At 37.2% G+C, this 14,745-nt stretch overlaps 1 protein-coding gene across 2 annotated transcripts in view; it reads right to left on the reverse strand.

Annotated features, from left to right (window-relative positions):
• LOC131147870 (vacuolar protein sorting-associated protein 26A-like) overlaps positions 1-14,413 on the reverse strand; it is a 35,377-nt gene extending 20,964 nt beyond the window's left edge. Inside the window, exons 1-8 of one of the 2 annotated variants that reach the window (XM_058097500.1) lie at positions 14,209-14,413; positions 13,107-13,156; positions 12,903-12,977; positions 7,405-7,479; positions 7,205-7,277; positions 6,843-6,887; positions 6,431-6,542; positions 3,028-3,094 (exon numbers count right to left, since the gene is read on the reverse strand). In XM_058097500.1, the coding sequence (XP_057953483.1) occupies positions 3,028-3,094; positions 6,431-6,542; positions 6,843-6,887; positions 7,205-7,277; positions 7,405-7,479; positions 12,903-12,977; positions 13,107-13,109 (450 nt within the window). In that variant the 5' untranslated portion in view covers positions 13,110-13,156; positions 14,209-14,413. Of the gene's footprint in view, positions 1-3,027; positions 3,095-6,430; positions 6,543-6,842; positions 6,888-7,204; positions 7,278-7,404; positions 7,480-7,824; positions 7,917-12,902; positions 12,978-13,106; positions 13,157-14,208 lie in introns of those variants that run through there. The other variant, XM_058097501.1, reaches the window with a different exon arrangement.
• Positions 14,414-14,745: the final 332 nt, after the last annotated feature.

Consider the following 14,745-nt stretch of genomic DNA (forward strand, 5'->3'; position numbering starts at 1 on the left):
ATGAGCATAAACCTTGTTACCCTCAAATCTATCAGCATTGAGACTATGATCATCAGATTTCGCCCAAAACCCAGCTTCTTTTTTACTCTTTTCCACCAACTTCTCATACCTCTTAAGAAACTTGAGACAATTTTAAACCCCTAATCTTGTTACGAAACAACACTGCTGCTAGAATTCTGAACTTCTTGGTTATTCCAACTCAAATCTCGAAAAACTGGATGCTGGATTTGAATTCCATTAGCAGAATATTTAGAATCCTCCTCCCCTATACTCATTTTTTGAGATCCAGGAGCAAAATTTGGACCTGCCCTTTATATGGAACCAATAAGGAAGTACTCGTGTCGCCATAACCGCACACATAGGCCTGAATACCATCTTGACCCTTCTATTGGAAGCCCAATATGAGGAAAGTCTTCCTTTGGATCCAAGAATCAAACTCTCATAGATATTGGGCATGTTCAAATAATTGGCCCAAATTAGTCAAAAAAGGCATACCTCCTTTTTCAATAACTTGGTCCAACTCCAAAGCAAGTAACATACAGCCCTGCTCAATTCTTTTTGCAGCCTCCTCCCTGAAAGTAACCCCAACCGCCTCTGAGATAATTGCAATGCCATCCAAAACCCTAGATTCCTTCACATTCTGATTGATTGATTCTGATCAATTTGCAATGACACCAGGTTCATTAAGATGCAGCACACCTCTACACCAACAACACAGTTCTTGTTTCCCAGCCAACACACCCTGGTTTCCAAAATAGGTTTGGCTACCACAACCGTCTCCTTCATTCTGTTTACCTTCCAGCACCACCTGAATCTATGATCTTTTGCATGAAGAATTATCAGCACCAACACCGCCAGAATCCTCACAAAAAACCTTTGCTATCTCACACAGCTCACTTGCAAAGCTTTGTCACCCACTGCCTCTAGCACCCCTTGGAATAAACACTGAAAATTTCTTTCCTTTCCATGCCAGCCCTAATTCCAAATACTTTTCACACCTTTGTCCACCTAATCGACATCCAATATTTCATGAATCCCATTTGAATGGTTCAAAATCCCCCTTGCATTCGATTGAAAGAAGATAACCCGTCAGCAAACCAGACCAAGCTTCTTTAGAAAACCTAACCCACCTATTTCGAGAGACATTATTCTCAACCACAAGCAAAGACATGTTCTCCTCCAACCTTGTCTAATCATAAATTGAAAGATTTTCCTTCGATCTGAAATGATTGTTTCAGCATAACCTACTGCCACTATCGCCTTCAATAGCCAAGTTGAAGGTTTTTCTCTCAACCAGCACCATTTGATCCATAGGCCAAAGTTGAAGGGTGGATACTGAGAGATGTCCCCCTTTGTTATGCAGAGTGAGAGGCAGAAGGTGCGAAGGGTTAAAGAGGGGAACTCAGGGGGAGACAAGGAAGGGAAAGGAGGTTTAGGGTTTTCGCCATGCAAAAGAAGAGACGGCGAAGGGAGAAGGATGCAAAAGGAGAGATTGAGTGAAGTTCCAGCATGAAATTAAAGAGTAAAAGACGATTCCCCATTGGTCACGATCTTTGAGGAAGGTGTCAGCTTGGAGAGGCATCATGACCATCTTTTCACTCCAAAGCTTCCCGTGTGAATTTTTCCCTTTGAGCCATATCATTTCATCCACTTAATGATTAACCTTCTCTTTGCATAATGTTCCCAACAGCATCATATCATCAGCAGGTGATTCCAAATCATTAAACATGCTAAGTCCAGGCCAATGCACAAAAAATTTGATCTCCAAGCCCACCAAAGCACCTTTATCCACTGCCAGCCTATGTAAGGGCAAATAGTCTGAGCTAAGGAATAATGACTCATTTCCACACTACAAATGTTTCAATAATTGCATATTATTGCTTCTCCCCACCTTAAATTGTATGCAACCAATAAATAACATTGCACACACATAATGGGAGAAAATAAAGAGGGGCAAGGGAGACAAAAGCAGGGTGATCCTTAGAAAGCTCAGGCACTGGATGGCAGGTGAAAGGATGCTAGATTGTACAGGATTCTAGATAGAAGCTTTAATCTCTAGAGACAAAAAGTTTCAGGAGAGTATCATGGATTTGAAAGTTCTCAAATAACGACAAAAGAGGTATTCACAATACTAGGGGAATGTTGTCATCCCCCAAGAGGTTGGTATTGTACATGCACTCTTACGTAAACAAATATGTCTATTCCTACGTGAACCAAAGCTTGGTATAGGCTTTCTCATATTTTATCATTTCATAAATATGAGTCGGCGAAATATAGATATATCCATTTCATGTCACAAAAAACAGATCCTTCAATTTTATTTGTGTATCAGGTATTTTCTTTTTATTTTTTTTAGAGCTCCTTTTAGTGGCCACATAATATTATAGCCAATGGAAAAAAATTTGAAGTTCTAATAGTGTGGTACTATATGGCTAGTTCAAAGAAGGGCAAGGAAAGATGTGTAATGTCACAAATGGCACGCGACATTTGCCTCAGCGAACTGAGGAAAGGCTAAGTAGGCCAGGCCTCCCTTATGAACCTAATTCGAGCCCACCAAGCCAAGACTCTCTATGACATCCCAAGACAAGGATTAATCAAGGATCAAGTATCCCACGATCAATCCCAGGCACGCGGCTGCAGGTTCCTTCTGCAAAAGATATAAAAACAAGATAATAATTGCACAATAATTGCCTAGCGTGCAATTATTGCCTAGCTGGGTTGGATTAATTCAAGATTAAACAAAATTGTAAAAATAATTGTCCACATTTAACTACATGCATGGGAAATTCATTTGGTAGCCTGAAGGAGTGAATGCACAAAGTTTTTTGATAGAAAAATAAATTTATTAAGAGAGAAGACTGCAAAAGGAGAATGAGAATTCCTCAAGAAAGTGGAGGGAAAAAAACAAAAAGAAAGTTAATGCAATAGGAAACAATAAAAATTAAGCTAATAAAGCCAACTAATTCAAAAAAGCCATGATGCTAAAACTTCATGTAGAGAAAACCCACATGGAAGCCAAAAAATTACCACAAAATCTTGGTGCTCCACAATGTTGCTCACAAAGTTACGACTGATTGTCACTTTCAAAATATATCTGCAAATATGCAACACAAGCTTACATTAGTCGTTAGTTGTTTATTTTTCCCCATTCTTTAGTTGATTGGAGGCTGGGCTTGTGCTGCACAACAGAAGGTAGCCCATATTCCATCTTATACCCCTTCGCACCCCCCATGGGATTCAAACTCAAGACCTCCAACATGGATGCCTTAAGCTTTTCCCCATTCTTTAGTAATTCTTTAATAATTGTAATTCTTCCAATTTTAGATCTAACAATATAAAATTCATGATTTCAAAGTTCTCCTGTGCTACATTTGGGAGCAGGGATTTGGAATTGTGTAAGATTTGAACAAATTTTAATACAAAATTGTATTAAATCTGGTCCAAATTTACACAATTCCAAATTCAAATATCCAAATCAATGTTCCCAAACACACATCAGTTTAAACCAATAGTACTAATCCAAGCAATGAACAAGAATGGCACACACAATCTCACAAACTCAGCACAATAAAGATATGTTGGTAGCAAAGTTAGCCTGAAAGCAAGTAAAGCCTACTTTTGCTTAGATTTGCAAAAGTGGATCTAACGGGAAAAAGGATTTATCTCACTTATCTTTATTTATAGTGCAAAGTTTTAAAAAAATGGATTGACTTAAAACATGCAAATATCAGACTTTATCCATTCACAATGTTTGATACAGTTGTCGACACCTCATAATTTGATTACCACCATAATCAATCGATAGAAGGTTAAAATTTCTCGTACAGATCAATGCTTTGGCAAGTCCTCACTTTCCAAAGGAGAAGGTCAGATATGCAAAGGCATAAATAGGAAGGGTAAAAAAAAAGAAACATAATCAGCCTATGCATGCAGAAAAGGTCCTCACCCTATCAAAAGGCATAATTCAAGAACGGAAAAGGATGAAAATACAGAAGCAGCCAGAAACTTGCAGGCAGGAAAACTCACTGTTGTGTTCAAGTTTAGAAATTTAATTTTTTAAGTGTGTTTTCACCTAAACATAATTGTAATTTTGCAGCTCCTGCACCAGAGAGTTATTTATGTAACTTAGTCAAAATGTATATTATTCTAGGGTTTCTAAGAGTCTAGGTTCTTTTGTTGTATTCGCATTTGGTTATTTACATGTTTATTAGCTAGCTTCCTATAAACACTCCTAGGCCTTGTGGGATAAGGTACAGTCCATGTGTCCCAATAAATACTTCATGTAATCTTTGAATTTATATACTTCTGATTAATGAAACTATGAGTTATTCTGGTTACTGAGGCATGAATGCCTGAAAAGGATATTCTCTTCCCCTGCATCCATTTTTCTCTCTCTCTCTCCTGTTCTCTATTGCTACAGAACTGTTGGGTGTTCACAGTTACACTAAACTAATTTTTTCTCCATTCCTTTATCCTAGTCAAATCTCCTCCTCATACCTCAAACCATAAACTCTGCACTTTCTTCTGGACTTACTCCTGCAATTAAAATCTCCAAATGCATTTCTCGCTGCCCACAATTTCCAACAACCAGTTTCTTCGTTTCCAGATCATCTTTCATGACCAAATCTTAGTTGTAGGAACCTCCCATACTACTAGTCTCCAACACTGAAACCTCGATTCAGCACTTGCTACATGGAACCTCAGCAAAGTCCAATCATGACAGAATCTCTCCCCTTTCATTATAAACCTCCAAATAGCTTTGATGTTTATTATTTTGAATGAAATAGAGGCAAAGTTACAGAGTAATTTTGCAGCCTTTTAGGCAGTTTCATGCCAAAATACTGTCTGTATGATTGTGTCTATTTGTGTTAAGACTAATAGACTACTAATAGATAGGTAGATACAACAACAACAACGAACCAAGCCTGAAGTCCCACTTGGGGTCGGCTACATGAATCCTTTTTTTGCCAATTTACATGATCATGGGCAATTTCCTCAGACAATCTATGGCCTAAAATAGATAGGTAGATAAATACACAAATCCCTTATTTTCCTAAACTGAGGTCCACCAACGCCATGTGAAGCCCTTCCGAAACATGTCCTACATCAACCATGACTAGACACCCCCAGTGTTGTCTTCTAGAATATAGGCCATAAATAATTTTCTAACCAAGTGCACCACATTCTAATGGTAAAATTAAGAACAAATCTAGGTCCATGCAAGGTCCAAGGCTAGACCATGATCCAGAATAACTGGCCTGTATCCTAACTGTCAAACCTGTACACATGGCTTAGGATCTAGAGATCAAACCTCAAAATCAAACATGAGCTCGGCCTAGCTTGTTGGAATGAATGAGATCAGAAGAGCATAAATATGCACTGCCGTAGTTGAACTCGGTTGCACGACATACCCACGGTCAATGAATGCTCAGTTCCTGCAAGTCGGTTCAGTTCATACGTCCATGGTTTGCCCTAACACCATGTACCCAATGAGAAGGACAGCAATTGAGGTTCCATGTTATTTGAGAAAATATATACAAGAAATGTAGGATCTCAATGTTTCAAAATCTAGATCAAGGTAGGTTCTATAACCTAGTTACAAAAAATGGGAATTAGTGTGGTTCCCCAGGTGCGGGAAAGTTGAGTGATGCAGAAGGGCCAAAGGTTAGAAGCATCTCGGAAGTTGGAAGCATAAGCGTAAATTATGCACTATATAGACCAAAAAAAAAACTGAAAATATAAACTAACATATAACATTTTCAAAGAAACATTTATATCCCCAACATGTAAACTAACATAACTACAAAGAGACAATAACTTCACATAACAATGCCTCAGAAGTTTCAAAATTAAATGGTAGCTCCACATTTATATGATTGAAAATAGTGAACTCTTAGGAAAATGGCTTACTAATAATATTTTGACTTTTTGAGATTTATAATGATGGAAGCAAGGTCCTATGGAAGTACCAGTTGTATCACATAGTAACGAAGTTCCAGTCACTAGTTCTAGAAAGCATAGCAACACCTTGGATCAGCACACAACCAAAAAATAGTTTCTTACAAAGAGTGAAAATGAAAATGTGATACAGACAGCAAGAGAAAAACTATAATTATATCAAATCAACAAACGAATCAAGTCCATCAATACTAACAGAAACAATCTAAAATGGAAGATTCCTAAAGACGTTAGGAAAAGAGATTTACAAGAGTTCTGCTTATCAAAAAGAAATTTACAAGGGGTCCCCATCTATAGCTCCCATCAATCATAAAATTAAGGCAAGCACGCATAAGCCAAATAATTTCTCAAGTTCGACACAAAAAATGCCATTAAAAAAATAAAAAAATAAAAACTAGAGTAAGACACCATTCTTACAAGCAATTTACAAGATCTGATAATTATATTCCAATAACTTAAATGGAAAGCATACCTAAGCCTTACATTGACTCCATCGTATGACTCATATGGCATCTCAACGGTGGAAAATTCAAAGGGATATGTTTTTCTTTCATATAATTCACCTGGAACGTCAAGTTCACGTACTGTACAAAAATAATGAGAAAATTAAAGCCTACACGAAACCAGAAAACATCAATGACCAATGAGAAAAAAAAAAACAAAGACCATACCCCACCCAGGTGCACAGAGAGAGAGAGAGTGAGAGGGGGAGAGAGGGAGAGAGAGCACCAGGGGCAGGGATTAACAATAAGAGTGTTCAAGATGATGAAAACAAAAAATATAAATAATATTAACCTCAACAGTCAACTAAAAGATTTGCCACTATATAAATCAACTCATTGTTTAATCAATTTTAAAAAGAAACAATGCTGTAACACACTTACCAAGTGATGTAAAATCATAAAAATTGCCTCTATCAAAGTACAACTCTGCAAAAAGAAAATATTAAAATCAAAAGAATGAGATACAAAATAACTGAATGGAAAAACCAAACTGAGTGCATCATTCAATAGGCCAGCTTGGGTAGTCAATGCCTCTTGACATAAGTACAAAAGTGAAAATCTCAAAATCCAAATACTTCAGGTCTGTGGCAATCATTTCCAAAAGTTCCACATCAGGATTTTTTTTTGTATGTACATACATAATTTATGAAATGAAGAACTTCAACAGTGATTGCACTAATTAATATATCATCACTAGTGTTGAATAGTGGACCAAAATGAAAAATAGGGTGAATGAAGCACACCTATCTGACCAAGTAGCTCAATCTTCACGCCATTATGTTCAACTTTCTTCCCTAGTGTTGGTTCTATCTGAACCTGTATGTAATAAGTTGATAACAGTGAGAAATAACCAACCAATACATAGTTGTAAATTGGAAACATCAAATTAAGCACCTAAAAAATCTTCTGAGCCTAAAAAGGCCTATAAAACCACATAAAATACCTCCCCAACAATGTTTTCTTGACTTTGGAAGAGAGGGACCATAACTGTTTGACCATTTTCTCTCTTTATTGGAACCTAGTTAAAAAAAACAAATAATTAGAAATCATAAAGACTCTGCATATAAATTAAAGGCCACAAACCAGCCTCAGAACAAGTGAAGCATTTGATATCAAAAAATCATTAAAGCACAATCAAGGGCAGCCTAGCTATTTACAAATGCTGTTCACTGACCAATAATACAATATTTTGAGCACCATATATCCTTTACAATATTAAGAGAAATATCAACTCCACCAAAATCCCTACAATTTCTTTCCCTACATATCATCCAAATAATAGTTAAGAAAGCTCAGCTCTACAATCTTCTTTCTTTGCCAGTCTTTATATATGTATATAGCAAAAGAAGAAATTCATTGATACCCTACAAGCCTGCAGCTCCTCAAAGACAAACATTACTGCCACCCGTAGAATCACCATCACAATCAAAGCACTCTCCCATGGTTTTCTTGTCCAGCTGCAACCAACAAGAAGAAAATGCAGTTTCAGGTTCACTCTTACGCATAAAGCGCCATGGTCCTCCTCTGTGAATACTCCAGCATAAAAATCTAATTCAGATTAGATTCCCAAGCCCTCTTTAAAAAAAATTAAAAATAAATGAAAAGCAACTTTAGCGGGACCGCTAACCTTTCAAATGTTCCTACAGGGAAACAAATTTATTTCTTCTTCTTAGTTTCCTCTATTAATTATCCTGAAAAATGATTTAGCTTCAAAACGGTCGCTTGCTATATATTTTCACTCCATCCTCGCCCTTCACTGCTAATGATTTTATGAGGAAATATTTAAACTATTTTTAAAAAAAATTCCTAGTCGTAGGCCCTTCTCTAGAAGGGAACATCCCACATTACCTTTCTCTCTGAAATATGCATACAAGAACTCATCAAAGCATTCTTATCATAACCAACATAAAAATTATAAAAAATGCGTCTTCAGCACTCGCTTCTCGTTGTTGGGAAACATATATATATGGATAAGAGAACAAATGCACTCATTTTGGTCAAAAAACTAATGTTATCCTGCCGGTAATTATCTTCAAAGTTCTAGCAGGTTTCACACTTGTGATGTTTGTGTCCAACACTCTGGGCCGACTAATTGCCATTGAGAAAATTCTTAAGATACAGTAGGGAGGATTTCTTTGAGACTTCTGGATGGAAATGAAGCTTCTGGGTGGTGGCTGTTCTTCAAGGTGTTGGATGACCTTGTGATGGGGACTGATTTTGTCAGTCATCAACATGTGCAGGAAGATGCACATCAAAGATGCACAATTTGCAGATTGTTCAATTTAATCAAAGAAGATGAAAGGCTTTCTGCTGTCCATAGACTCTCACTCACCCAACTGTGCAGAGACATGATGAAATTTGGATGCTTCTCCAGGCAATAACAGAGATTTTCAGGTAACCTTGGCCAAAATACGCAGCAGGGGGTTTACATCATTTTAGAGTAACTCCAGATTTCAAATGAGTGATTCCCAACATGCAACTTGGACACTGTTAGAAGAGAATATATTATGTGAGTGGGGTATTATAGTGCTTCAAATCTGTTTATTATCAATACATAAAGAGGGCAGACCTGGATCTGTACATATCTCTCCAGGACTGCCGACTGCTGCATCTCACCTCTCTCTCTCTACTTCTCTTCTTCTCTAACTCGAAGTGCTGTATTTTATACATTGAATATTCAATTTAATTTCAGATTTGTAACATGGTATCAAAGCATTGATCTCCTCTAAATCTGATTTATCTGAGTTGATTTTGGACACTTTTCTTGTTTTTTTTTTTTTAATCTTTTCAAATCTGATTGTCTATTTGGTTTGAGAGTTGTTCAGCGACACTCTTCCAATCATATACAGAATCCTTGGTTGGATGCTGTGTATTTTCCTGGTGGTTTACTGATGTGAAGGCAGTCGCATACTGTTTCTAGTATATTGCTGTTGTTCATCAAATGTCCCATTGGCTGATTGAGGGCATGGTGATGCTGTTTTGATGCTGCAGGTATGCATAATTGCTTTTTGGTTTCTTTATGATTTGCATTTGATGACTCTATTCTCTGTTATTGCATGCACTCACTTCTAGTTGCTGCCAGCCATGATGCCCCATAGCTGAGCAGTTTTTTTCTTTTGTTCCTTTTATTCCTTTGGCGTGTCTGGTTCCTGCTCTTACGTACAAATCACAGCCATCAAACTAGCTGAATCTTCCAATTACATCTTGTGGCTCAAGCAGCAAGTGTATATTAACACAAAAGAGAAGTCGAAGATCGGCTGCATTCACAACAATCTACAAGCTCTGAGGATTGCAAACATTGGAAGAAAGAGAATGGCACACTGATTGTGTGGTTGTGGAATATCATGGAGCCACAAATTGCTATGAACGTGATGTTCCATACAGGATTATCTTCATGAAAGCTTCTCACAAGATAGAAATAAAACCTGTGTCTTTCACCTGCACAAGAAGTTTTTCATATTTGGTCAAAAAGGTAGGTCCATCAGTGGGTATGTGGATGGAAGTCAATATCTATCCACCAGCTAGTTACAACATTGAGATGATTCTAGAGTGCCAAGCTTTTCTTCTCAAGTTTCTTCCTGTGACAGTTCAAGCCATGGTTGGCACAGCCTCTAACCATGGTTAGGGAAGTGTGGAGGATGAGGCCAAGGTTTGGGGGAGGTCATGGAAGATCAAGAAAAGGAGTTCATCGTGGCAACTTTTGCATTTTCATGGACAGTGGAGACAAGGAAAACCATATTGTTGTTGGGATCTCCATGGGAAACCTGCTTGGGCCAATAAGTCTCTTGTCAAGGGTGATTCTACTATTGCCACTTCAAGTGCATTTTGGCACTCCACTTCAAAGTTAAGTACACCATCTACAACGCCTTGAGAGCTAAGAGGAGGATAACAATCCTGTCCACAACTCAGTCTTCCACATCTATTATTAATGTGGCTAATTGTGGTACAACCAAGCTTCTTGCCTCTTCATTATCCTCCCCCTAGGTTATTGATATAGTAGCCCTAATTTGTTTTAGTCCTTGAAATCCACTACTTACACTCTAAGATTGGTCTTGCTAATGGTTCAATGCACTAGTTTCTCGTAATTGCTACATAACCTTCTTTCCTTCTCATTGTGGTATTCAGGATCTCCAGACACAAAGAGGATTGGTGGAGAGCTTTAGATGGATGGTATGCACTATTTCGATGGCGGTAATAGTCAATCCAACTTTTTTCACACAACTTCCTTAATTTCTACACATGGTGTTTATGTCGATCCGTTGGATCATCCATCCCTTGAAAAATTGCAACAAGCCTTTCCTAGCTTTGAGTCTGCTTCCCGTGCATGTCACAGCTAGTAAAGCACATTTGGACTTTTTTTGGTTCTATAGTTGAATCTCATAGTAAATCATTGTTATCTCTTATTATTTCAAATATTTGGAGTCCATGTTGGGTTAGAAATCTAACTCATCAATATTTTGTGTCCTCTGTGGATGACTTTTTGACATATGACCAAGATCTATTTGTTAAAACTTAAAACAAAAGTCTTATTTCTTAATGTATTAACACGGTTCTACCTAGAAATAAAAACTCAATTTGGCATCAGTGTTCCAATTTCTTGATCTAATAATGCACTTCAATTAGTTCAAAATGAACTTTAGACTTCTTGCTTCAACAAAGGGATTATTCATCCGATAACGTGTGTACATACCCCTTAGCAAAATGGAGTAGTTAAACGGGAAAATAGTTGTTTACTTCACATAGTTCCATCTCTACCCTTTTATATGAATGTTCCTAAAATTTTTGGACTAAGGCACTCCTTCTTTAACAAGATGTCCTTGAGCATTTAATGGGGAAAATTCCTCTCTCCATGGTGTACCCAACAACATCAATGTTTTCTATTGTTTCTTGTTTCTTTGGGTGCACATGCTTTGTTCATGTTCCAAATCACGTCAGGACAATTTCTCTCCTTGTGTTGTCAAATGTGTCTTTGTTGGGTACTCAAAAACTCAAAAAGATTATAGATGTTATGATCTCCACACTCACAAGAACTACATTTGATGAATGTTATGATCCCTACATTCACAAGCACTATGCCTGATGACTCAAATGTCATCTTTTAATAGGGGACACCTTATTCCCCGAGAGTCTGGCCCTCTTTATAAGAATCTTATTTTGAGCCCATCAATGTTTTGTGTTCTTCTTCACGAGTTGATTTTCTTTTTCCTACCTTTGTTGCTACCTTTATTCCTCTTGAAGAAAACTTCCACTCCTCCTCCCAATCCCTCAGTCAACCAAAGATATGATTGAGGGTTTCTAAACATCGGAATGTAGGTACAGACGTCACAACCACTATGCAATGACACTCTTCATTGTCTCAACTTCTAGCTCTAGAGATCCATCCTAACATGACTAGGATTTGCCAATTGCTTTCCACAAAAACTTGTACACAACAATCATTAATTGCTTATCATATTGTTCATAATGTTTTAGCTCCACCTTCCAATAACTACGCATTCTTTTGCCATATCTCTTTCCTATATTTCTATTCCGTCCTCACATGTTAAAGTGCTTGTCAAGCCTACACTGACGCATGCAATGGATGTAGAAATGGATGCCTTGAGTACTCCAAAAACAAGGGGCTTGATAGATCCCCCAATTGTAAGGACTTGGTTAGGTATCGTCAAGTCCACATGGTCCAATATCTTCTTGATGCCTCTATCAAACAACTTAAAGCTCAATTAACTGCCTACAAGTACACTAAAACATATGTTGCAGATTATTTTGAGATTTTCTCTCCTGCTCAACTAAATTATGTTCATGCATGGTTTTACTAGCACTTGATTTTGATTGGCCTTTATATCAATTCAATGTGAAGAATGCCTTATTATAAGGGGATTTTGAGCAAAGACATGTACAAGGAGCAACATCCAAGGTATGTTTTTGGGAGAGAGTGCAAAGGCATGTTTGGTGCATAAGGCCATTTATGGTCCATGGATAAATCTAATGATTTGGTTTCTCCACTGAATTCAATAAGAAACAAGGATACAATTGTGATATTTTTAATAGTTTATGTCAATAGTAGCATCATCACTAGCAATGCTTGAAGTGGAAGCACGATTGCACAATGGCTTCAAGCAAATTCTCAAATCAAGGACTTGGATACTCATGTACTTTCTTGGCCTTGAGATTGTCCATACAAAAGTTTAATATAAATTGGGCTTCCAAATTGAAATTGTTAACCAACCACTATTTTTAACCTTTCTAAGATGCTAGGTAGCATCAGGCTATCCCCTAGACCCCATGGTGTACAAACATATCACTAAACCCGACATAAAAAAGGTTCAAAATTATACACTCAAATGAATCATCCCAAGCTTTCTTTTTTCCTGCATAGTAACAAAATCACAAAGGGACTAGCAAACATGAAGAAGGAACATAGTCTTTGTGTCTAAATGCTACCTGCTTGTGAGTTCTCCCATCAACAAATGTGATAGAAATGTTACACGGTGGCTTGAAAGCTCCAATTAGGTAATTCTGAATAAGAATAGTGCATAACAGCGTAACCATTACCATATTGTTTGAAGCACAAGCCCTCTTTTAAAATAAAAATTTTTAAAAATGAGAAATGTTGATAGAAATAACATTAGAGTAGAGAAACTTAACCATAATTTTCAGGTGAAATTCAGTATGGCACTTTGTCAATCATGAAGCCCCTGAAAGCAGCAATAGATACAAATTTTAATACCAACATAAATTTATTCACCAAGGAAAAAATGCAAGTCAAACATACTAGGGAATTGGTTAAACATAGATTTTGATGCTCAAGAAACAATATATGCTTAATGACTGTCCATTGCCCATTTAATCAATCATTATGCTATTTCAAGATGAAAAAATATCACTTAGAAAAATAGAATTCTACTCCCATTGAAATTGCTGAAGTTTGAATGTTCAGATATAAATAGATTCTTGCTACCAGCCTACCACTGTCCACTGGACAAGAACAATTTAGGAAATGTTTCAGTCACCTTGTGCATTAGTTGTACAACAAGCATAAACTGATATCTACTCTTATTGATTTTAAATTTTAGTTGATAATCAGGCCTCCATGGAAAAATTTTGGTGGTCTGGCCTTCAAAGCATGGCCATCCAAAGCAAGCTGCATGGGCAGAAAAAAAACATTCCGGTCAACTCCTCCTATGAATTTTAAAACCAATGATCTAGGCCTTTCAAGACATTCTCTTTCTAAGTATTTGCGCTGATCACACCCTTACAAGCCCTGGAATAGAACATGACTAAAACATAGTGCAAATGACTTGATCTAAAACCGGAACTACATGGTAAACCAATAAAATGGCTAACTGTTCAGAAACGGAGAGTTTCAATCAATCTGGACAGTAAGGCATTAACAAAGCTTCAGCCCAAAAGACTATGCAGTCTATGGTGAAAGGAACTATAAAGCAAATTCTTGCCAACACAACAAAAGTTGCTTAAAATTCTCAGAATGTGGAGGGCACGTTCATTCCTGATCACGAAAAACCTCCTCCTAACACTATGCAGGCGCAACGCAATTCTCGCTAAGCAGAGAAACATCAAGGACAACGCAAACTGTCGACAATTTCCAATTTTTTACAGTTCACGCGGCGATTATGCATGTGTTTTGTGCATTGAATAAATTGAAATTGTATGCCTAAACAAGCTTGAAACCTAACGATTAGTAGCATTTACAAGTATTTAACGAGATTACTGATGTTAAGGCAAATACCTGGCGGGGCTGGAAGATGAGGAAGCAGATAGCAGAAATTTAAATTAGGGTTTGCAGAGAAATGGAAGAGGAGTGTAGAACAATGAGCACTGACGGGTGGCGACGGGTAGCTGCCAAAGCCCCCAGATCGGATCGTAAGTGTCTTCCGTGAAACAGGAAAACACTTTACAGTCAACGCTTCACGGAGAGAAGTGGCGATTTTTCCAAGTTTATTATTAATTTATAATAATATATTAAATAATATCCCGTTTGTAAAAATTATTTGAAAAATGACCTTACTGAATCTCGCAACTTGGTCCAGCGAGATTTAAACAAATCTCGCGCTACATGCCACATTTCAGAACTAGTTTTTTTTCAGGTAAATTTCATTAAACCAAATAGTGAGATTTACTTGTCATGCGTCAACACTCGATTGGGCTACCATTTAATTATCTCTGTTTGGTTCAACGAGATTTGTTTAAACTGTGCATTCAAATTTTTTTATTAATAATATTAAGCATTTTATTTTTAAAAATATTTTTAATTGCAATTTGTAAT

This window comes from Malania oleifera, chromosome 2 (genome assembly GCF_029873635.1).
Source record: "Malania oleifera isolate guangnan ecotype guangnan chromosome 2, ASM2987363v1, whole genome shotgun sequence".
Lineage (NCBI taxonomy): Eukaryota > Viridiplantae > Streptophyta > Magnoliopsida > Santalales > Ximeniaceae > Malania > Malania oleifera.